Source organism: Harpia harpyja, chromosome 2 (assembly GCF_026419915.1).
Source record: "Harpia harpyja isolate bHarHar1 chromosome 2, bHarHar1 primary haplotype, whole genome shotgun sequence".
NCBI classification, from domain to species: domain Eukaryota; kingdom Metazoa; phylum Chordata; class Aves; order Accipitriformes; family Accipitridae; genus Harpia; species Harpia harpyja.
The window spans coordinates 14,779,102-14,803,746 of NC_068941.1; the positions used below are offsets into that span (position 1 = coordinate 14,779,102).

General features: G+C 37.5%; 1 protein-coding gene across 1 annotated transcript in view; it reads right to left on the minus strand.

Moving 5' to 3' along the window:
* The window catches only part of TBC1D9 (TBC1 domain family member 9), a 55,160-nt gene that overhangs the window by 13,970 nt on the left and 16,545 nt on the right, over nt 1–24,645 (minus strand). The window contains exons 3-13 of the mRNA XM_052815954.1: nt 18,019–18,137; nt 16,090–16,318; nt 14,767–15,028; nt 13,426–13,633; nt 11,486–11,692; nt 9,561–9,731; nt 8,963–9,113; nt 7,154–7,368; nt 5,107–5,224; nt 3,863–4,148; nt 2,557–2,686 (exon numbers count right to left, since the gene is read on the minus strand). Coding sequence (XP_052671914.1) covers nt 2,557–2,686; nt 3,863–4,148; nt 5,107–5,224; nt 7,154–7,368; nt 8,963–9,113; nt 9,561–9,731; nt 11,486–11,692; nt 13,426–13,633; nt 14,767–15,028; nt 16,090–16,318; nt 18,019–18,137 — 2,096 coding nt within the window. The remainder of the gene's footprint in view (nt 1–2,556; nt 2,687–3,862; nt 4,149–5,106; nt 5,225–7,153; nt 7,369–8,962; nt 9,114–9,560; nt 9,732–11,485; nt 11,693–13,425; nt 13,634–14,766; nt 15,029–16,089; nt 16,319–18,018; nt 18,138–24,645) is intronic.

Genomic DNA, 24,645 nt, shown 5'->3' on the forward strand with positions numbered 1-24,645 from the left:
GAAGTCTTTTGAAAAAATAGAATCTAGATAAACATCCATGAGCATCAAGCATCACAGAGGTTACAAAACCTTCAAAAGAGAGGTCTTTTGTGGCTCTAGGGCCACATTTATTCCAGTAATCAGGGCTTGTTCTTTGGTCCGGAGGCCAAATGGGATGGTCTGTTCACATCCATACAACTAAAATTCATGTGGCCTACAGAAAAGGAAGGTTGCATGCAGTTACCTTCTGGGAATGGTCCGTTGCCCATGTTAACTTCCAAATCACATAAGGAATTGTTGGAAGCATGTCACTTGTTCTAGGTCAAAACTGTATCAAACCTTTCAACAACATAGACCTTTGAGCGTCAGTTGTTTAGTTAAAATGGCCAAGATCCAGATACTACTATAGATGTAGCTTAAGTGTTTAAGGCCTATTTTTTTTCCAAACTAACACACACACAAATGAAAGGAGTTAAGCACTTAACAGCTCTGAATATCTGAGTCTACACTCCATTGACAGCTAGTGAGCTATGCACAGGCTTTTAAAGCTGTAGTGACTATGCATTATTTCAGTCACTTCTATTGTAATTATTATAATGCCAGGCTCTATGGCTTCTGAATTAACTGCAAAATTAAATGAAAAGATAAGAGATTTCTTAGTAAAAAGTATTTTCAGCAAATGAAAAAAATTACTGGCAGGGTAAAATATACTTGTTATGTATTATTCTCTTATTTCAAGAATGTTTTTCTCTTAAAAGTAGAAAGTCAGTTCAATATCGTCACAGAGAGGGGTGCTAACCAAAAAATTCCTCTGCATCACTTCAGCTTTCACTGTGGACTTCTCATATATGCATCTGACATGATTACCTAAGAGCTGGACAGGATCAGGGCACGATGGAAAGCAGCTCTTCATAAAACAATCAAAACATTGTGCTTTTGCCAGTGCTATGCCTTCACCAAGTTCTCAGGCTCATCACGTTCCCATGACAAATATCACAGGACAGTCTGCAACGGACAAGGTTTTCCCCACCTTGAGGGTAGTGTGTGTATGTTTGAGGGAGGGCAGAGGACTCCAGGAAAAAGCATTTTTTCCAGCTGTAGGCCTTCCTATGTTTTCATAACAATAAATGTCTAGAAGATTAAGGACAGATGGTTACCCAACAAGTACCTTTAACAGCTTAAATTCTAAAAATAGCAAAGGTATGCTTGCTTACTTGGTATTTTGCTCTTTGTAGCTGCAACAAAGCTAACTGAGTTCCCAGCCCTGACTGCACACAACTAATTGAAGAACATAACAGTCATTGAGTAACAGATGCCTTGAAGTTTTTTTTTAATCTTGATAGTTTACTATTGAAGTGTTGTCTTTTTTTTAATAATCAAATCAAGCAACAATGATTCTCCTGAAACTAATTCTCTCTTTGCAACCAGCTCCTGCTTTCCTCACAGTTCTTCACTTCCCATGCTATTTGTTTTGCATAATTATACTGGAGTATAGCTGGTTATTTATCTAGAAGGAGCTACAAGGTTCTGTGCTGCATAAGCCCCCAAAAGACAGACTGGCTCTGCGTGGAGTCAGGTTATTCATCTAAAAGCAGTTAAGCCAATGCAAGCTGTCTTCATGATGAGGAAATCAGAAAAATACAAGGGAAACAGAATTTCACATAAACATCCTTCTCCCCATGCTAACATTGTGTGAAGGAGAAGAACTATACATCTAACTTGATTCAGTTTGCCCTTCAGCATAGAATACACTAAGGACTACCTACTTCCTTGCTAAATAGGTACCATGTTATCAAAGCAAGGAGGTTTTAGGGACATAGGAAGTGCCTCAAACAGCTGTCATATTGCTAAGTAGGAACCTACATCTTGAACTAAAAATACTAATTAACCCTGCATGTCAATGGAAGGAAAAAAGGAAATTGAGAATAACTCTTTAAAGTTATTCTTTAATTTTTATAAAAAATTAATACATCAGTGTAATCATCAGGGGTATTTTAACAGATGGCTTATTTTTAAAATTTAAGGACAATGAAACTGGTTTGCAAATTTCAGGGTTTTTGCAGGCTTTGTCCTGTGCTTTACAGATATTAGTTATTAGCAGCTCCATTCACTTGAAATTTTTTTAGCTTTGGTGATAATACAGAAGCTAGTGGCCCACGGCCCATTTCAGCACTTGCTGGGGAAAAAAAAAAAAAAAAAGGTAAAAGAAACAAAGTTCCACTGATAATAGAAAGGTCTTCTGAAATCCTTTAGATTTCACTAATATTTCAGTTTGCAAAAGCATGGAAAAGCTTAGATGAGAATTAACCTTTTTCGAATTAAAAATTCAGCCTTTTGTTTGCGGGCTGCTCTCCTTTGATGCTGCAGGCTTCTATACAAAACAGCTCCAGTTAAAAGTTTTGGTTAAAAGAAAAAGAAAGACTAACCCCTCTCCCCTGTCCCATTTCAGACTTCTGAGGTCTGTATATCTTTTACGTCATTTCAGTTCTGAGCAAAGCCAACTATAGAGCATCAAATTGCTCTGTAAAGCAGAACTAGTGTGGGTTGGCAAGTTACTGTTAAGAAATCCTACCCTACCTCATAGGAAGACCTGATTAGTCTGAAGATATCCACCTCAGGATAAGGCTCTACATCATCACTGAGCAGTGAGTGAAGATGAGGAATGGGTGGAAGAGTGCTGTCCTTATTAGTTATGCTGTCCAAATATCTGGTGGGGAAAAAAAAAAAAAAAAAAATAGAAATGAGAAACCCAAGATCCATTTGTACCCCCTCCCTTCTAAGGGTTAATAGAATAAGGGTTACATATAGATTATTAAATGTAAAAATGATCACGCCACTCTCTACTAATGAACTACATGATTTTTGACATCAGTAATTTGACAAATCCTAACACTGCTTTTTCTCAAAGAGAGCTAAGGTAACCCTGGTAATTCATTATCCTTGTCAAGAAATAGCTCAAATATAGCTAGTCACAAATGAGTGATTTATTGAACAAGTTTGTTGCTTCTGGCTGTTTAAATATGCTAAGGGAATTATGACACCATGGGAACAAGGATCAGTGTGCTTCAGTCTACATACCCCCCTGTCCTACTACTGCTCAACCTTACTGCAAGGGGCTTTAACAGCTTGTTCCTCCCACCGGTGCAGCTGCTGTAGATCATTTGTCTTCTACCTGGCAGTTGCAGAACACTTAAATCCTCAGCAAGCACTGGGGCTTACTTCAGAGAAAACACAACCACAGTCGTCTTTAATCCCAAAGACATTAAAACCAGACTTCAGTAAGGTTATACTAATGAAACTTATTAGGAAAAAAAAATTCCAAAGTTTCAGCAGCATCTTGGAAACTAAACACTACTACCAAACATGAGGAAATCAGAGGTTACACTCAGCAGTATTAGTTTGTATTAAATTACTCAATCCAGTCTATTTATCAGCTTCCTGTTTCACTGAAATCTATTCATTCAAGAGCCTACCTAATTCTTCTGAGTTCTGTTTAGTCCATTCCCAAAACAATTTCCCTTGAGATCAAGGCTTTTTCTTAGCAGCATTTAAAAGGCAGCAGGCAAAAGATGAAGTAACAAAATCCATGTAATCAACTAAAATAATCAACCAAAATAAGTTTCTATAACCAGGTTTGGGAAGTTTATTTGAATGTCTTGAAAGAAGAATTTATATCTTGTTGGTCACTTAACATTATTTTAAGATAATATAAAGAGTACCATATGGTACCAAAGAGTACCAAAGGGGACTATAAGCATGCAAAAAATTTACATCTATTGTATTGGTTTAAACGTAGTATTTCACCATAGAAGAAGAACACAAATCAGAAAAGTAAACAAAAGGAAAAATAAAATGAAGAGGCTTTATTTTTTGTAATAAATACCTTCCCAAGACTGTCATGGCTTCTCCATCATCTTTACAGTTAAGCAGCTTGTCTACATTAGCATCGAGGACAGCGAGTGCTAATTGAAATATCACCTTTATTCCTTCACAGAAGAAACAATCCACAACTACCACTGCACTTTCAAATGGCATTACACTGAGGAAAAGAGTGAGGAACCAGGACAGGGAAATGGTGGATATTACACCCAAGTCCTGCATGCAGTCATAAAGCTGTGGAACATAGTCACGAGCCAACTCTTCAAAGACACCCTGATCCACCAGTGCTCCTGTTGAAAATAAATAAGGTTGGATATCCATTAATTTGGGAGCAACTGACCACATCACCATTTAGGGGAGAAAAAAAAGAAAAATTCTATATATATAAATACAAAACCTAAGAATATTCTACATAATGCTCACACACATTTTCTCACTTTCAGATAAATAACAGATTCTATTCCACTACTGAGCTGTACAGACAAATTGAACTGTAATAAGTGGGGGTTTTTTTGTTTTAATTATACACTCCATAGAGCTAACAAAGGGTCAATTTCGTCTAGCATCTACAGAAGTTATATGATGGCTTAGTACTTACCATTACTAATTAGAATAAGACTTCTTCTCAGCATCACCTGTTGGAGGAAGCCAGGGTGACTGTGCATGAGGGTTCAGGAGAACCCTGTATTATACATATCTATGTCATAACATCAGTGTCTTAAGCAGGCCAGGAAGAATCATTTCTAAGGCTGAATGAATATCTCAAGCATTTGTGAGCTACAGTAAAGACAGTTTCCATGGTAAACTGAAAAGCCGTTCACTTCCACATACACAAGGAAACTGTCATCTGACAACAATAGCTTTCAGATACTTGTGCCCTTTCAAATCAGAGGTAAACGGGCACAAAGACTTCTGCTGCAAATTGCCAAAGCTCCTGTTTCCACATTACCTTAATTAGATAACTGGATCATCTAAAATTCAAATTTTAGCATCCCATCTCTTTTTTATTTACTTTGTTTAAGCTCACTTTAGAATGCCATCTAATCCTAAGTGACGAACTATTAACTATCACAGTATCTGTTTAGGGAATTGCTTCTATGCTCCTGAGCAAGCTGTCCTGCCTCCAGCATTCACAGTTCTATCTATGCCACACATATATCTACACATATGCTTATTTCAATACAAATAATACCAACTAATTTGGTTAATTTTTGTATTGTCATTTTAGAAAATTTCCCCATAACATACCAACAACTCTTGTGTTGTAGTAGTCAGGTAGCATACGTTCACACAGAGCCACCAGCAGCCAGAAAGCTTCCTCTTCTTTTGCGTAAAGGAGAAGTACTGAGGTGACAATATTCATAGCCTAAAAGAAAGAGAAATACAAATTGCTAGACCCATTTGTTCAATATCTAGCACAGTAACTGGGCAGATAAGTGGTTACTATGGTTAGGAAATCAGCTACATCTCCCCCTGCAGACCCCAAACTGTTCAAGAATTTTCCTGTAAAAACAGCAGGCAGTGTTTTCCCAGTGCTCAAAGGAAGGCTTAAGAAAACCTCAAACCACAAAAAAATTGTTAGGGTTTTTTTTGGGGGGGGTGGGGTTGGTTTTTAAGAAAAAAGTAAATCAAGATTTCTTTTCATAATCAAGGGCCTACTCAGGTCTGCAAGCATCCAGGTACACTGCTGCTGATATTCTGCCAACAGGTGCTCTTGGAGAATCTGGGTGTGATACAGACAAAATGCCTCCTACAGCACTAATGATGGCTGCTGCTGTACCAATCCTTGCAGGCTTTCTGCTCCTAGGAAAAGGTCAAGACACAGCACCTGTGAGCTGAAGCAAATGCCTGTAATAATGTCAGTCATGAACAACCAGAGCATAGGGAAACAAAAGTCTCTTGCTGTTGCTCACCCTCCGTGTTTGACTGTGTACACAACAGTTTTTTATGGCCTGTTTCACTCCATTTCAAACATCACAGTATCATACAATGACCTCTGAACTGTTTGCTTACAGCCTTTGACTAGACCTTTGTTCACCTGAAGAAATGAAGTATTTTGGTAATGTTTTCTTCTCAGTTTGCCTCCTAAGGAATAAGCTGCTCATTTCAGATTTTGTAACATTGTAAGACTCCAGCTTGATCATTACCTGTTTGAAACAGCAACTAAGGTTTCAGGTGAAACTCAGAACAACGTTACAACTCTGTTAAAGCCTATGCTATTCCTTTTTATCTTGTGTACCATGTATGAAATACTTCAGTGCCTGAATTCTCACCATAACTGTGAATCGGCATTCTGAATGCCATGGACCAAGTCCCAAGGCTATTAACAGTTACTGTGACAGCTTTAGGAACCAGAATCACAGTGTCTTTCTACTGTTCCTCTGTTAAACAACCTTTACAAAAAGTTACCGTAGCAATTACTTAGTATTTTATTTGTTATTAAATAATATATGATGGTATCTGTTAGAATTTCTTGCACTTTCACTTACTCGTGTTTTATCTAGGAGTCTTAACAGTCAGACATTAATTAGGCTTCTTAATACTCATGAATTCAAGTTTCCTTTTTGCAAAAATAGGTAGGAAGGCAAAAAAAGGGCCCAGGTGATAAGTCAAAAGTTACATAGCAAGAAAGAATGATTTGGGACCAGAAACTAAAGTGACCTGAATCACAGGCATAAGAACTCCAAAACCATGCACTGGTCAGCATTAACTCTACTGATACATGGTTGTGATGCACAATGATAAGACATCTTCCAGGGTGCTTTTTTTTTTTTTTTGGTGGTGTTTTTTTTTTTATAGTTTTGTTTTGAATGATTGAAAGGCATATTTGAAAAAAGTAAAGGAGGTTCTGGAGGGTTATTACAACTAATATATTGAATAAGTAGGTAAAAATTTAAGGCTGAACTACTAAAGGTTTGGGGTTTTTTTTCCCCTGCTTAAAAGAAAAGAAGCTTTCTTCAGGGTGCATTTGTCATTTTCTGTAGATGCACTTCAGGATAGCTCTGTTATCCTCTATCCACTCTCTAGATTTATGAGCAGAAAATATGCTTACAGAAAACTATGCACATCTCTCAGCATGCACTGCTAATACTTCTGTTAGAGTAGGTCCTTGTGTCAAATCCCTCTGACCTCAGCATTACTGTAATTCTGCAGCATTGAGACTTTACCTTACAGCATTATATGTGTATCAGTGTGATTTACACAGCCAAATACTCATGTACATGATGGAAGAAAAAAGCATAAGGAAGGAACTGGAATTCCAGAAATTGAAGGAGTGCCAAGGTATTTCAATTACCTGACAATATCCTATGTTTGGATTTCTAAAAGCATAAGCTGTCAAGACTCTCCTTAGAGCAGCAATACCCATCTCATTCTGGAACGCAGGGTGTTCTGGAAGGGAGCGGTGCAGATCCCTCTCTATCTCTTCTGTAGCAAGATTATACTTCCCCATCGATTTCTCCACTAGGTCCTCATAATAGCCAGGATGAGTGGCCATTTCATTAATGGCTCCTGGGAGTGGGAGAACAGTATTAAAATCAGAAGCAAAAAGCAAGGGTTAGCAGATACAGTATCCCAACATGATGATCTTCTGCTACCCTTTCATCTTGAATGTCACCAACAAGCACTTTGAAAGCAAATATGAAATGTTATTTTTATAAAGGTGATTAAAAAAAAAAAGTGCTTAGGCAATTGAGGTATCACCCCTTCTTGTCTTCTCCTCTCAAGGCATTTTATAATGAGTTTAAAAAAAAAAGGAAGAAGATAAAGCCTCTCTCTCAGCCAGAAAGAAACAGGAGGCATGAAGAACAAACCAGCTGTGCAGTCACATGGTATCATGAGCTCTCTCTGCAGCTGGCTGTGGGTTTGATTATCCTAAATAACTCAAAACGTGCCTCTGAGAAAGCTACTTGCCCTGAGGAGGGAGCAGATTAATGCTTGGTTGCAGAAAGTATGATATCACAGTCAAAAGCAAGAGACAGGAACTGCTGAGCTCTATCCCTGCTTCTGAAAATGACTTTCTCATCTTGGGCAGGGCACTTAGCCTGCCTTAGGGATACTATTGCATGCTCACAGAGTTGCTATGAGATTTCACTGCTGACTTTAAAACTTCCCTGGAAATAAAAGCTTAGCAGCAAAGGAAATCAAGTATCAGTAACACAAAGTAATGCACATGGAAAATACTAATTATACATACACCCTCAAAATTGGTCCAAACTAGCTATTAATCAGACACAGGACAGATCTGTGCATTCCTGTGTATATTTTCTGAAAACATTTGTTTAATGCCCAGCAGCAAAGAGAAGATGTACAAGATTAAGCATTATTAGGGAAGAAATAGAAAACAAAACAGAAGGCATCATTAGGTCATCATATAAAGTCCCTGATGTGCTCATATCCTAAATGGTGTGGGTAGCTGTGGTAACTATCTCAGGGAAGGGCAGAGCTAGAGAAGGCATACAGTAAAGTGAAAGGTTACGAAGAAAGCCTGAGGTACGGACTGATTTCCATGTAACTAACAATAAAACGAATAAAATTCTTCAACTTTGAAAGAAAGCCTAAGGAGACACAGATTTAGAGAATCCTTGATGGCACACAAGGACAGAAATATTTTCTCACTATTTTTCACATACTGGGGGCACCTAATAAAATGATAAAAGTAACTTTTTTTTAATTATTATTTAAAAAAAAAAAAAAAAGATAGTCGTTCCATGCAACATACTTAAACTTTGGAATTCCTTGCAACAACTTGCTGTGAAGGCCAAAAGCTTAACTGGATTCAGAAATTATTAAACAGATGGGAAGTAGGCCTGCTGGTGGTTGTTGAACGCCTAGAAGTCCCTAGACTGCTGGCTTCTAGTAACAAAGTGTGCATTCTGCTTTTTTATATTCTTCCCTAATTATTTGAGCCTCTTTGAGAAAGGGTATTTACTGGTCTAAACAGAACTCTTATCTAAACCAGTCTGGCACCTGCTAACAAATCACAGCCTTACTTGCTCCAAATATTTTTAGATGCTTATTATCTGCACCTTTAAACACCTTTGAAATCCTTTCTTCCCTCATGCTTTTGCTTATATCCCACAGTCATGTTCAAATGAATACCTACCTGAAAATAGTAGCCAAAGTTCCCCTCTCTTGCTTTCTGGAATGCCCTTTAGCACAAGGTCTCTGGTTTTCTCTGTACGATACATACAGACTCCTTGGCCATATTCAGCAAAGTGAATCTTCCAGGCCTGTTCCTTCAAAAACTCTTTAGCCTAAAAGCAAAGAAAGGCAGACATAAAGATGCAGCTTCTCTTTCTAAAACTCTGCCCCGCTGAAATGCTAAGTGCTAAAAAGCCTGCAATGTCCTAACTTTCCAAGTGAGCAAGAAATAACTTGGCTACAGTCCAATTCTCTTCTTAATGGGCTGCCTCCTCCCATTTCTTAGTTTCTATCCCAGTAGACCTTGCCGTTAAAAGAATATTGTTGAAGCAGTTGTACTTAAGAGCAGTTGATTTACATCCAACTTTGGGTTTTTTTATGTAGTGAAGTTGTCTGTATCGGTAAAACGACAGCATGTTCAATGCTTTATTTCTGTGAAAAACACTGCCTCTTAACTGTCTGTGGCAGAATGAAACTCTTCTGGGTCAGAAACATGGATTTTAAAGAAAACAATTTAACAACTTCTTCAGTCAGGTACAGCACTCTGAGGTGTATTTTACCAGCTTGGGGTTGAACTCCTCAGGTGACCTCCGCCGAAACATTGTCATTAAAGCTTGAGTTGCTGTTGGAATGCCATTGTCATTGAGATTGAACTGTCGCTCTCCCTCCGATTCAGAACTGCGGCTTTTATGAGGGCTGGCAGAAATTAAACTACTTGATCTTGTAAACACCTGTAGAAAGCAGTCACAAGCAATACAGACATGGGGCTGAGCCAGAGCCTGGACTTTTTACTTCATTTTACTTCAAGATTTATACATGCTAACAGCTAACAAAACCTGAGCAAATTAAATCACCCAGGTACATTCACAGGCTGAGCATATGGCAGCAGAAATTAAACCAGTATAGAATAATGAACTTGTTTCCAGTTTCTCAATAGCCTGCCTCCACCCCCCCCCCCCAACAAATAAGTAGTCAAATCCTGTAATTAGAATTGCTAAAGTAGCATTAACTTTAAGTAGCCCTGAGCAATTAAACCAGCTCCCTTTGTCTCCTGTCAATATCTTAGGACTGTTGACTCCCCAGGTGGCTGCTTGACCATCCAGAATGTAGGATTTATATGTAACATATTTATATGTGTGTGTACACAAACATTTATATCTGTATATATGTTTATACAGACATATACAAACCAAATTATTTTGTTCCCCTCACTTAAAAAAAGTTCTGTGGAAAATTCAACAGGTTGTGATTTGGAAGAAAAATATTTTGAAGAAAAAGGATTTTCTGACTTCTCAAACAGCTTTGAAAATTTATCACAGTAAGATCTCCCATAACAGTTCACACCAAATGCCTGAAATTGAAATTACTAGTCATGCATGTCTACATATGTAGTCTTATTACTAAATGTAAGAATAATGCTTGCCATTATTAATTTGTGTTTATAATTCAGTAGGTAGAATATGTAGATCCACTAGGGCAAAAGGCAAGATAAAGTTTCAGCATTATACATATATGCATAGGTGCTCTGGTATACAACTACAACAACACACTAATTATACCTCACCATCAGCAAAGCAAGCAAAAAACCTGACTTTTAAGATTTACATGGCAAACGGTAGGGTTACTCAGCGCAATACTAAGGTATGACTTAGTACAGACTTGGAATGCGAGATCTACCTACATAAAACCAAAACGTTGCACCACAAAAGCCTTTTCTGCTTTGAGATCTGAACTGCTAAACTTTGCTGGGTTTAACAGATCTGATGAGGTTGTGATATGAAGCACCTAAATTTCATACATAAAACCTAGGACTTCAGTAGAAGCCTTGACATTCAAAGTGCCTGAGAAAAGTTTATCTAATCATATCTTTTAAGAACCATTTACTTTGCATAGGTAAACAGGGAAGTGGTTCAGAATAGGGCCATCTGATGTCCAGGACAGGGTTTGGGGTTTTTTTTGTTAGCTCAAATGTTCCAAAGTTTGCTAGCAGTGCACATGCAAACTTGCTCAGCTCAGACATAATTTTCTGAAGAATCAAAGGATGAGATTTAGCAGCTGAAGTCTTGAATAAAGAGTTTCATATCAACTGATAATTTCTTCAAATTATTAAAATTCCACAATTACATTTTGACTTGGACAAGTTAATAGATATTAAGTAGTTTTATTCAATTAACCAGTTAGTTAACTATGACACTTTCCAATAAGATACACTGTAATTTCAGAATGTGGCAGCAGGAGTTAAGAGTAGCTCTTCCACAGCAATGGTGATTTCTCTTACCTCTCACGTGAAAAAAAATAGATATCCTAATTGTAACATTTTATCTGTTCAGCTTAAGGAAGCTAAAGGAATTAACACAAAAGAGGTAAAATTTCTGTGTACAAAGGTTTAGCTTTACAAAAACTTAAAGGTTTTTCCTGGCTTCTCTCTCCCTACACCAGTTAAAATCCCCTTCTTCCTGTAAATGATTCCTGTTCCTCCACATACCTCATCATCTGAGTTGATATAGCTTCCAGAAATATTTTTTTCCAAGTATATTTTTGAAGAGGTTTGTTGCAGAAAGTCTGAGATCCTCTGTACAAGAAAGTCTCTGTCTTTCAAGTTGGCAAAGAGGAACGTCATTCTGTTTTTTGTGCTGATTGATAATGGGCTGGGCAACACACTGGAGCTGTCTGCCTTTTCCACTATTGTCACCTAGGGAGAAACAGTAGCTACTGCTCAAGATCTTAAATTAATCAAGTTGCTTGGTCTAAGAAACCATACAATAAATGCACACCCCTTCCCCCCTTATATCAAATCATTATGGACATTCCTCTGCAGGAAAACAGGATTTGGATACAAGGACTTAGAAGCCTGAAAGATGAAGACTGCCATCCCTCAAACAACTGGCTTCAGAACATTCTCCAGCAAAACTCCTTTACACTGCTTAGTTTATTTTCCCCAGGCTTTATTTTAAAAGAATCAGTAAAACAAAATTTCTTCTGTGGGATGCAGATCTATTGGCTTTTTTGTAAGACCTTCGAATCCCTCTCCTGCTCCCCAACACCAGTACAGGCTGAATCAACAGAGACTTTTGCTCACTTTTTACTGCCAATATATGTGAATAAGCCATTTCTGGGATAACACTCCTGTTCTACTATATTATAGTTGCATACTGTGGCAACAACTTCTATTGCAACTGTATTTCCATGGTACACAGAAACCTGCAAAGGGAAACTAACCCCATGTCCTTCCTTACAAAGGAAAACATCTAACCCTGTGAGGTAGAGTTTCTGTTTGGCCTTCGATCATTAGTGAAATGGTCACTAATCTAACTGAAGTCCAACCTGTAAACAATACTCACACCACAATCTACTGAGTACAGGGCACTAGTACAAAAGCACTTATTCCTTCAGCTATTTCTTTCTCTTAAAGCTTTAGGGCTGCTTTGAATTTTATGCTGCTGCAGCTGTGGTTATCAAAAGCAGTTGCTGAATCTGCATCCAGGAAAAGAGGTGCTGTTAAATGCAGGCTTTGTTCTCTTCCTCCACCACTTTACCTGGAGGACCATTGTTCCCTTGGAGCTCCAGACAAACAGTGCAACCATAATCGAATGTCTCTTCTCAAATAACCAAAGTCATTGCAACACACTGTGGAGAAGCTGTACTTCAAAGTTACCAAACAAATAACATTTGTATTTACTCTTAATGATTTGTGGGGGAAAACAGTGCCTTGAAATATTCTATGGGTCTTCAGTCAAGCCAAACAGTCCTTGGTTACATCAGCTTTGCTACTATTTCAAAGACTTACTTTACACATTTTTCCATTAACCCACAAATCAAGTCAATCATAAAAAACCTCCCCAACGTAATTTTTCTTATTGCATCAAACTTAAGTTCTTTTTTACTGAACATCTGCTTTAAGCAGCCAGCTTTAAAAAGGGAAGCATACCAATCTGTAAAATGCTGACATATTTTCCATATACAGGAATAAATGATTGCAAGTCTGTGTGAAGAGACAATTCAAATCCTTACGATTATGAATCTTTTTACATCTGACAAAAGCAAATCTTATCTGACACATTCTTTAATAGAAGTTCCACTCATCAATCTACAAAGTTTTATTGTCTGCCCCTCCCTATAAGGCACAAAAAATGTACCATGGGGCTGTAAATCAGAATATAAATTATGGGAGAGGAAGGACTCATGAGGGTTGTAAAAACTGACAGAAAACTCCCTGTGGATTTCAGTAGTTGGAACTTTGAACTAAGATACAGTCATTAAATATTACTTAGAACACATCAGAATAATATGCTCACGAGATTAAAGGGATGAAAAGAGTTTTTTCCCCAATAATAAAAAAAAAAAAAAAATCAAAGCTAGGATGTAATTTCCAATAGGATATTGCTTTATAATTTACCCTATAAATTTACAAATACAAATATTTACCTCTCGAAGAGGGATAATAAGGCTGCACAAGTTCTCTTCTTTACTAGTAAAGCAAATGTAGTTTGTAGAAACAAACATCTGACCCAAAATATGCATTTTGTTGAATGGAGTCCAGAGAGTACAGTCTGTATGTCCATCTAATTTCTCATCCTTGGGAAGACGGAACAATGCACGGTATCTCTCACTCTTTGCTCTGGCATCAAGATCCCTAAAAAAACCCCCACAGAAATATTTTCTTGTTTTAAGAAATAAATAATGTACTTTATACAAATCATTGCAAGTTACCCATACCTCAGTTAAGCACTAAGTGTAGAGCAAAACAGTGGAAATAGTTTGCATATAGGGGATATATAGTCTCTGCTGCTGGAATATTCTAAAACTACATGAAGAAAAACCATTCTGCCATGAGTGATTTAGATACCTTGATCCTGACTTCTCAGAGGGGACAGGTTGTGTGATCTTTTCACATTCAGCCCTACTTTCTGAGAATACATACAGTGAATCCATTTATTATTAAATAACACATGACCCCATGTAATATTACACCAAAAATGCTTCTTTGAGGCTTATTTATTAATGTGATGGAATCCTTAGGGCTAGAGTTTAACAAATTCAAGACTTAGTCTTGATAAAGCATTCAGTGCAAAACATTGAATAGTTAGAAAGACAAACTAAGTAATATAATGCATATCAGATATCACTAAGTAATGAGAAATATAAACAAGCACTGGTTACAATTCTGTATGGTTCACTAACATGATCAACATAGAAAATAATGAAAAAATTAACAAGAAACTATCAAATTGCAGTATGATATCTATAAAAGAAGTAGAAATATTTTCCAGATAATATTTCATCCCTTGGAATTTTATGTCATTTTTTGTATCTCTGTTACCTTAAATAAGTTCTAGATAGAATTCATCACCTAGAGTCACTTTTCAATTCCAGTTATAGGACCAAGTATGAATGTTAGGCACATTTCTTAATAACACTTCAATCACTATATTACCTTCCCCTGGTAACATAAAAGGGCCTTACAACAGATACCTAATGCAGCCAGTGTCGAGAGGTATGTTAAAGAGCTTCTGAACAAATGAGAATTTGGCTCAAATGTTTCTTTTATTTTTGCAACAAGTTCATATTCAAATGTTTTCCCTTTCCTATTTCAACAGGAGACCAAGTAATTATATTTAAATAATTATTCACATTTTGCCACTGCTGGAATCAATCATTCTTTTTGGAGTAACAGTACATAGCAGCAACATTAGAAAACTTTCGGAAAATATGCTGGAAGTAAAAGGATTGAGGAGAAACAACTGACTAAGAGCTAGTGCTACCTACCGTTTTAGTGCAGATACTTTTTTGGGGGATTTCTTTTTCAGTTTGGGTAATGACCTGTCTTGTTCAAATCCTTCATTGTCCAAAAGCTGTCGCATAGCTATATTGGCAAGCTGCTCCATTAGTTTAAATGTCTCACTGATATTAAGGAATACTGAGAAGAAATGTTCACTTGACCTTGTGCTCACTTTGATCATATCAGGAAAGAGCAGTGTAGCATTCTTCTCAAGTTGAGTGATATCAACCCAGCGGATAACTAACTTTGCTGAACAGAAGCAAACAAAAAAAGATTCAGTACAAACATTAGCATATTCAAAAGAATTTATCTTCCCCTTCCTACAAAACGTATTCAGCTGAAATTTTCTTGCATCTTGAAAAGTTGGGAGGGCAACATAAATAGACCTGGCTTGTACAAACAAACAATGATCACCTGACAAACAGCAAATAAAAGAGTTTAAATATAATTTACTTCTGTACAGAACACCACACAAAAGCACTACAAAGCTAGGTGGGCTAACATAATTTATCATTGCCACAGCACTTGCTCAGACTCTCATGTCCTCTTTTCCTATGGAAGTAAAGAAACATAGTCTAAACACATCAGACAGGCTTGCCTTATTTTTATACATTAAAAGGTTTCAAATACTACAGTAATGACAGATCCTTGGCTTTTCTTCCAACACCACTACAGGTTAGGATATTGTTCTTAAAACAGGGACTAAATCTACATTTAATTTTGTCAAAAAAAAAAAAATCTAGTCATTCACTAGGGTATGTCTACACAGCTAAATAGAAAGACCTATGACTGATCCATTGCCCATAACCAAGGACTGCAGACTCGCTCACCTCCACACTGCATAGAGTTAACTCCCTCTAGAGCAGACTGGTTGCATCCACACTACATAGTTCTTGATCCTAGGTCTCCTCCGAGCCCTTTGTGATGCTCTGGTGTTGTACAAGAGTAAACGTGGCATTTGAGGTTGCAACGTCTGCCAGAGTAGTACTGGAGGATTGTATAAGAGCAGAAGGAGCCAAAACTGGTGTGATCTAAAACTATTCCCTCTTGGGCACAGTCCCCAAAGTGAACCATGCCTCTAAACAATGCCAAAGTATTGTTTACAGAGAACTACTTTGAGAAATACAAAACAAACAAGGGAAGAAGCACACAGTTAAGCAGCGTGACAATCGGGGAATTGCTCACTGCTCCTCTCTTCCTCAGCAGTGTCTTTGCACCCCCAGTGGTTCAGCAGGTGAACAGTAACAAACTACAGAAGATTTCCTAACAATTCCTAGATGCACAGACCACAGTTCCACTGTAAAACATACCTTCCCTGCCCATGAGGAAAGAGTAAAAGCAAAGGTGATTAATGCTGAGATACACCCAGCCCTGACGGGGAACCTTCCCCTTCCAGTAACTGCAGGAGTAGTAGTTCACTAACTTCTCTTCTTCTGGCATCCCAAAAAGTTTGTGAAATTTCACTATGGCTTCCTTAAATTTTTCTGTATCGTCATCCTCCTTGATGCCATTGATTTTGTTGTACTCAGCGATGATGCCCTAGTAGTGAGTGAAAGAAGTACATAGCATGTTAGTTACCATGGGGTATCAGATATCCTTATTACCAATGCTGTTTGGGCCAGAAGCCACAACAGTTAACTACAATGTCAGGAAACTCTTTTGGTTATCTTTTATTCTTCTGCTCATTCTTCTGCTTATCTCTTATTCTCTTCTCATTCTTTTGCTTATATAGTTATTTACTTTATTCAAGGCTGTCTTTCTGATGACCTTGCTCCCTACCATGCCTACATCAAAAGCAACCAAACATCAACCACTTACCACTACCCTGTTTTAAATTAACCAGCCTATCTCAAATACTCCTAACAACTCTGTAAAGCACCTGTGATTTGTACTACTTCCCCCTTCCACATAAATATGCTCCCTGAGGAGACAGGGATAGGATTTCACCAGAAAATTTTCTTCTAAAAGGAAGGAAAAAAGTAAAAGGAAAAATGGATCTGTTACTCATTAGGGAAAATATCAAATGACTTATGACCCCTCAGTGGCCCTTGAGCAAAAGAAAAGAGCAAGAGGAAAAAAAAAAAAAAGAAAAAATCTCGTATTAGATTAACTGGCAGGATGGAAAAATCATTCACACTTTCAGGTGCAGAAGACCTTCACCAAATTTGAAGTGGTAGCAGTCTGATGAAAAGCTGCTTTTTGATACCTCGAAGACTACAGTTCCTTCTGCTTTATACTGAAGTTCTGCTCTATTCACTTATTTTCCCAGTCTTTGTAATAAATCTTCTCTATTGCCTTCTATATTAAAGTTATAAAAAGGAAAGTGACTTCTCGCCTTCAAATTGCTCCATATTTACATGGAAAGTGGAATATAAGACAGTGAACCATCATTCACATTTAATATTTGTCCAACTCTAAAAAGTAACAATTTCCTCAAAGGATTATATTTCATAAGACAGTGTCTTCTCGCATAAGGTGTTTCCATGATCATCTATAGCCCTCATACCTGATTCACTAGTAAAACACAAACAACTAGGGGATTCTTGAGACAGTTGACTTACTACATGAAATGTTAAAAGAGGAATGAGACAAAGCTAATGCTTAGAATACACACAAAGTACATACAGTAATTTTGCTTACAATCAATCTTTTACCACAATATTTATTTTTAGATGATTCTTAGAGTGGATAAAGTACTTTTTACCAGTATAGCTACTATCTCTCCTACAAGGAGAAAAAGAAGTTCTGGTAAAACCGACAAAAACAAAAACAAAACCCAAACAAATAAAAAAAATAATAATCAATCAACCAGCAACCCCTAACACCTATATGAAGTGTAAATGCCAACACTACAGGATTTAACTACAGAAGAGGGTAAGGAGACATTATACAATGAGTGCATGAAAAAAAATTAAAGCTTTGCACTGGAAAAGCAGTTACATAGAAAACTGTCAAAGTTTAAAACAGAAGCAACAGTGCAATTAATTTTAGAACACAATGTTTGAAGCCCTGCCTATATATTTTTATATATATATTTTTAATCACACTGCTGTAGTTATGTGCGCTAATCCTAGTTTCCCTAATTTTTACACACGTGTTGCTACTTAGAATCTGTTTTTCCTTCAAAAAGGTGTAGCAGCCTGGGGACTACCAGGTCAAATTTGTTTGGAATTCATGTCAGTTCTCCTTCCACAGTCACATTTACCATTAACAACAATTATAATAATATATTTAACTACCTGTATTTTTCCTCTGACAAATGTATTTATGTCATTCTCATTTTCAAAGATTGAAAGAGTTTGCAACAAATTCTGTTCAAGCCATTCCCAGTGTTCAGTGATTTCCTTCCTTGAGCAACCTGTATATAAAACAAACCCCAAGAAGTCACAAAATAAATAATTCACCAATGTCATAATCATAAACAAAAGACTCTAATAAAACTCGCCAGTAACTGGAGATGCAATATTTCACCAGATGTTGTGTCCCTGGAAATTCCAAAATTTTCTCCCATGGTCTTGAATTTCATAATAAATAGGTAGCAATCTTCAAGATTATTCTGTGAGAAGCACAAGCTACTTATGTCTGTATCATGAGGAAAAAGCCCCTACATTTAGAATTCTTACCACAATAACAACACTGAGCTGCCCAATGTCACATTAAAGAGTTAGCAAAGGTATTACCTGCACCTGTCAGGAACTGACAAAAAACCCCAAGTTGTATATTCTATCATTGATTCCTAATTTTTCACCATTATATACATCTATAAATTATGAAACAATAAGATTTCAAGAGTAAAAGCCAAAAAGGATAATTTTCCTGAAAAGTCTATTACAATGTCTCCTCCTCAAAAGAACAGTGCTGAAAGACCTCTAAGAAAGCTGTGTCTTTTTAGGAAAAAGGGTTGTCAGAGGTGGTTTACTTTTAATGATGAAAGACTAAACTAAACCTTGATGACCCTAGTTTGCTTAGGAGACCAAAAGGGGCCAAGTGAGATATCTTTGATATTGAGGAATGAGCATACATATAGCCTGTAAAGTAGCACAGAACATGGGTGAAAAAGCTTCTTGTATGAACTAAAGTTTATATATGTAAATTTTCGCTTCTATTTTACTTGAGATGGATTGTAGTGAGTATAACTTCTATTTTGACCCCATTCTCAGTATCTTGCAGAATAAAGTTGTTGGTGCTTTTCAGGATCTCTCTGTGCCCACCCTGAAGGAGGAATAAATTCAAGCACTCACAAAAAAATTGTTCCCCCAAAAAAGGATGTTGAGGGAATTATGTCAAAACCAGGACTTCTAAGTAGTTTCAGAAAACAAACATTACATGTTCACATAGCAAGATCTATACCGGAAGCTTGATTAAAAGTATCTCAATCCAGGTAGGAAATAGCATCAATACTATATCATCTTTTTGTTCAAATCACAGATTTGGTTCATTTTACTCAGAACTAGCAAGTAAATGTACCTACCTGCTAACTAATGCCTACAGAACCCAACAAAGTGAAGGGGCTCATGTAAAGCAACCATTAAAAAGAGGTTAAGTTATAACAAGCTGTTGCTAATAAGTTCTTCAGCTTCACCACAGGCACAAATCGTCATATGTCTCTGCGTAAGTGTTTACACAGTTTGTAGAAGAACCCAATGCAACCATCTTGAATACATACCAAAAAATCGTTTTCCTTGTTGTTCAGCAACAAATGATGGGTAAAAATATTATTTCTACAGTATACAATCAGAGCTTTACACAAAGCAACAGAATGCAACATTCTGTGCAACTTCCAGGGGAATTTCACAATTCTAGTTGTAGTAGGGATACATAAATCATGTTGCAGAACAGCCTGCATAAGTAACCAACATTTCAGAAACACAAGTGATCGCCACTGCTGCTTCTCCTTAAAACTACTAGATGCAACCAGACCTTTCTGGAACTCAGGAGGTGGTCTGAAGACTAATTTATTTCTTCTTGGCTCTTACACTGCTGTAAAAAGCAGTGATGAAATACATAAGCTATGTATATAAAACTAGACTGTCATCAGAAAAATCACTCATCTCTTGAAGAGCAGTTACAAGCAGTGCAGACATGCTATCATGATGAACTGTTTCTTAAAGCTGTCTACTTCTTGTTTGCGGTTCATCAATTATTTTTCTTCACTTCTTATAAAACAGCTTTGGTTGATTATTCTCAACCTGTAAAAACCCATCTTACTGTTTTCATTGCTTTTTGTCTCCACTATCTTACTGTTTACTCTCCCAGTCTCATTTACACCAGATCATGCAATTGGGCCAAAACCCACAACCCAGTTCTCATCAATTTATCATCACAGTCTAGATCTTTCTCTTTGCTTTGTTCACTCAGGATTAAAAACAAACAAACAAACAAAACTTTTGCTGCAATGTTTTAAACTACAAGTCTATTTTAACTTTGCTACTGGCAAGTCTTCACCTGTCTTAGCATATTAGAAGCATTCACCATTTTGCCATCATTGGCCTTTTAGGTAAATTAAGCAATCTCTCTAACTATCAGGGAAGGCAAAAAAACATTTAACAGTTAAACCACTGCAGAGCCCTCAAGACTGGCAGGAAATAAAAGGGAAAATAGCTACAAGGCATACATTAGGCTACTAATCACTTCCTTCCCCTCCTCTAAATGGTATGCTCAGCTTATGGTGTGCTCCATGGCTGAAATGGTGTAACGTTGGCCAGCATCCCTGGCAGACCGAGCTATTCTTGTCAATCTTCAGGGAGGAAACTAATAAGCATGTTAAACAGAAGTTGGAGAGCTAAGGGAGGTCTAGACCTAAAGAGCTGGATGGAGGAAGGACACGTGTTGCTGGAGAGAGGATGAGAAGGGGCAATTGCCTGGCAAGTGGGGTGGAGCAACAGCATGGGAACATCTCTGGGTGTCAGGGTTAGGCTTCTAGCATCTGGGTTGGTTCATCCAAGGTAAGAGGTGAAGGTACGGAGGGAATGTGATCAAGTTCAAGACTGAGAAGAAAATTAACAAGTCATATAAACATGCTTTCAAACACACTCAGAAGTATAATCTCAGTATTGTTTCAGTCGGTGACTCAGGAATAGGAATGGCTTAACTTGAGACAGCTGATGAGGCTGTCATGTCCCGTCATCTCTTCCAAGTAGATACCTACCTGAGATGCTTGTTAGTCAACCTGAACTGCTGCCATTAACAGAATGCACGGCAAGAGAAGCTGTAACACTCTAGGGAGCCTAAAATTGTTCTTGCCATTAATGGCAGGTTCGGGAGTGGACTAGCAAAACCTCAATTTGTGCAGAAAGGGAGAAGAAAATAGTTACGGCTGGTAAATTCAACAGCACTCTTAACTAAAACTTGTAGCTTTGTTAACCAAAGCACATGGGCTTTTTTGAAAACCTTTTCTGAGACATGTAATACAATTTCAAGGTTGGTGCTTTAAAATAATCCGTAATTCATTTTTTGCACATGTGAAATACAGATTTAGAAACTACTATGGAAATGCATATAATCACTGTTACCACAAAAAACCTACAGCAGTGGTCCTATACCTGAAAAACACAAAGCCATAGTAAGAATGACTGAATTTATAGGTGGAGAAGATCTAAAAAGAGTTGTTCATTTCCAGAGTTTACATATACCATCATTTTTCCCCGTAAATTGAGCACTAGCAGACTGGGGAGGGACACTGACAAGGGACACAGGAGGACTCTTACAATATGTAAGGCTGATCATGTACAACATTTTGGATTTCTAGACCATTACAAAAATAATATGCTTAAAACTGTTCTTGAAAAGTTACCAATAACATCTTCCCAGTATAGTTCAATAGACAGGACTCTAACCCATGACATCCTCAACACAACACTGCACTGGTGAAAGTGCTGTTAGCAAGCCTCCTTTACAGAGCTAAAAAACCTCAGATCTACCAGCTAGCATTCTCATACAGCCTAGATCAATAGAGTTAATACCCAAGAAAATTCACATCCAAAATGAATTATAAGCAAATCTGGGGTCTAAACATAACTTAAATAGCCATTTCAGAGCTAATAAAACCCCTTGGATTATTTTTTACCCTCGGAATAGTCTTGCACAGAACAAGACCAAACGTCATGCAGCATGAATGAACCAGGAAACAATCCAATTTCTTCCAGTCACTCTGTATAGCTACTTACTGAAGATCGAGATTATTGCTTTACAGAAGACAGAGGAAAATATGACAAATTCCTATAAAAATAAGAGATTACAAGTACCAAATAACCAGCAGTCTACCCCTAGGGAACAGGGAAGGACAGCTGTGCAATGCAGGACAAATCAGAATTGCATAGTTAAATGCAGCCAAATCCCTTAGTAACCTCTATAATGGTAACAACCCTTGATCAATTCAGAAGAATTGCTTTAGTTGCAATTTCATAGAATAACCACAGTGCAGAGCCTTAGGCAACACTGGGCTGCTCAGTTTCAAGGTTGCATAGATAAATAATGTGCGCTCTGTAAAATTTTACCTCCCTGTAAGAGCCACACTATTCCGCACAGGTGACAAGACTAAGCTAGTGCAGTCTTATAATTTAACAAAAATAACTAAGCCAATCAATGAGCTAGATATTAGGGGACTAAAAATTCAAGAAACACTCCATGAAATGGAAGCACAGCTATATATATACATTGACTACTTTAGCAATTTCAACTAGCGTTAAGATTCATAACTGAAAAGCATGTTTATTGAAACTAGCTTAAATGTAAACAGAATACGTATTTCTACATAAACCCTGCAATATCTGTCACAGAAGAGAAACAAAACCCTCACAGTTCAGCAGCAGCATAAATTTCTATATGTATGGTACATTTGTTTATTCTGGGGCCATAACTCATCTGCCTTCAATTTTATGCCCCTGGTTATCTGGGGACACACATTGTAGGTATAAAATTATAGTAATTATCTAGAGGTGTCATGCAAAAAACCTGCAAATGCACTTAAGGAAAAGTCACATGGCCTATTTCCAAAGTCTTAAAAATTCATTTCTGAATATACGCACAGTACAAATGTATTTGAAGAAACACTATTTTGTTGAGAGCTTTGCGATATGTTTTTTTCTTTGGAAGGGAGTCTGCAAAGAGCAAGAAAATTTGTGCCCTCAGTTGCTCCCTTTCAATTTTATGGGACAGAGGTGCTTACTAATTGCTGAGCACTGACATTTGGATGAAGGGAAGAAGGGATTGTATGTGCACTTGCAACTACCTCTCCTTGTGCACAAATAGTGTAAACAAACATAATGACAAGTACTTTCACCCTTTTTTCTCATGACTGAGATCCATGGAAAGCTGACATGCAAGGTCCCATGACTTACAGTCACAGCAGAGTAGGTGACAGTACAAAGCAAGCAGTTAAATGAAGATTTGGAAACGACCTTAATAATATCGACAATTTCATTAATATCTGTTTTTACTATTAGCTGTCACTAAAGGCAAATTATGTCATACGAATTCTTAAATCTTCAGTGAGTTGGTACTGATAGATGTAGAGGGAAAAACGGCTGTTTAAAACTGATGCCTTCTTTCAGGTCTGATACCATCAAAAGTAGCAAGAATACTTGTGCTAAGACAAGCTATTAAAAAACTTCCTGTTGGATTTAGAACATGACACAGCTTTGATATCACCTTTGTCAGACACACAAATCATATGCTCATAAGAATAGAGCCTGCTTTGAACTGCTAAAATTATTAGATATGGTTAACCTTCATCCATTCTTCCTCCTCTTCCCTTCCCAAAAGAGGGGATTTGTCTGGAGGAAAAGTCATCCAAATAATCTAAATGTCAAATTTTATTGGGAGAATGGGCACAGATGAGAGGGCACTGTTAGGTCAGAAGTAGTCTACAGCTTCATTAACTGATATTTTTGAATGTCAGGCAGCACAGGGGGTGCTTGAAGTTACCAGTCTGTTAAAGAGATAACAGGCATGTATGCACTTCTCATTTGCCCTCTTTCTCAATTTTCCTTCAAATGAACAGAGTTCTGGCTGCTGCCTAAAACAGTGTTTGAAACTCTAGAGCCAGAGGAGTTGCATTCAGAAGTTTCCATTTACTAAGACTGAAAAGCAATATTATCAAACTGAGGATCTGACCTTACAAGTTTGGCCAATCAAAGCTATATAACCTCAACCTTCTGCATTCAGCTTCAGACACTATTTTCAGAGCCTGCAAACAGAACCAAAGACTAACTACATACTGCTTTATGCTACTTGCAATAGGTACCTGACCACGGAAATAAGCATTTAGTATTTAGAGGATCCGATGCATGCAAAAATCCTATTTAATGTACTAAAATATGAACTTCATTGATTTCACCACTATAATGACAGGAGAAACAGTCTTACAGTTAGATCTGTCAAAGTTTGAGCCTTAAAGACCAAAACTCTTAAGAGTAGTTGCATCTATGCAAGAACATACACTTCCGTATTTAACTCTAACCTAGCTACCATCTTGCTGAATTTTTAAGTACATCATATTTAGAAGGACAACACACTGTCTGAAATAAACGTCCAGGAGGTGGACATCCCTGGGATCTAGATGGTATTTATCCCAGAGGAGACTGAGGTCACTATCCAGGAAAATGCCATACCAATATTCAGTACTCAGGTGAGAGCTGGGGTTGCACTATCTATCTTCCCAGTTTCCATTTCAAGAGAAGCCAGGTGCCCTGCCTGGGTAATTTGGGGGCTATAACCCAGGTAGTCCTCCTACAATACTCTTTAGAGATACCCCATCACCCAGGAATGCTGCAGTTTAGAAGTGCTGTAGGAGTGAGCCGTGGGTGTGGAGAAGAACATGCAAGGAGGAGGAATGGATACTAGGCTGCTTGTCTGGGAACATCTTT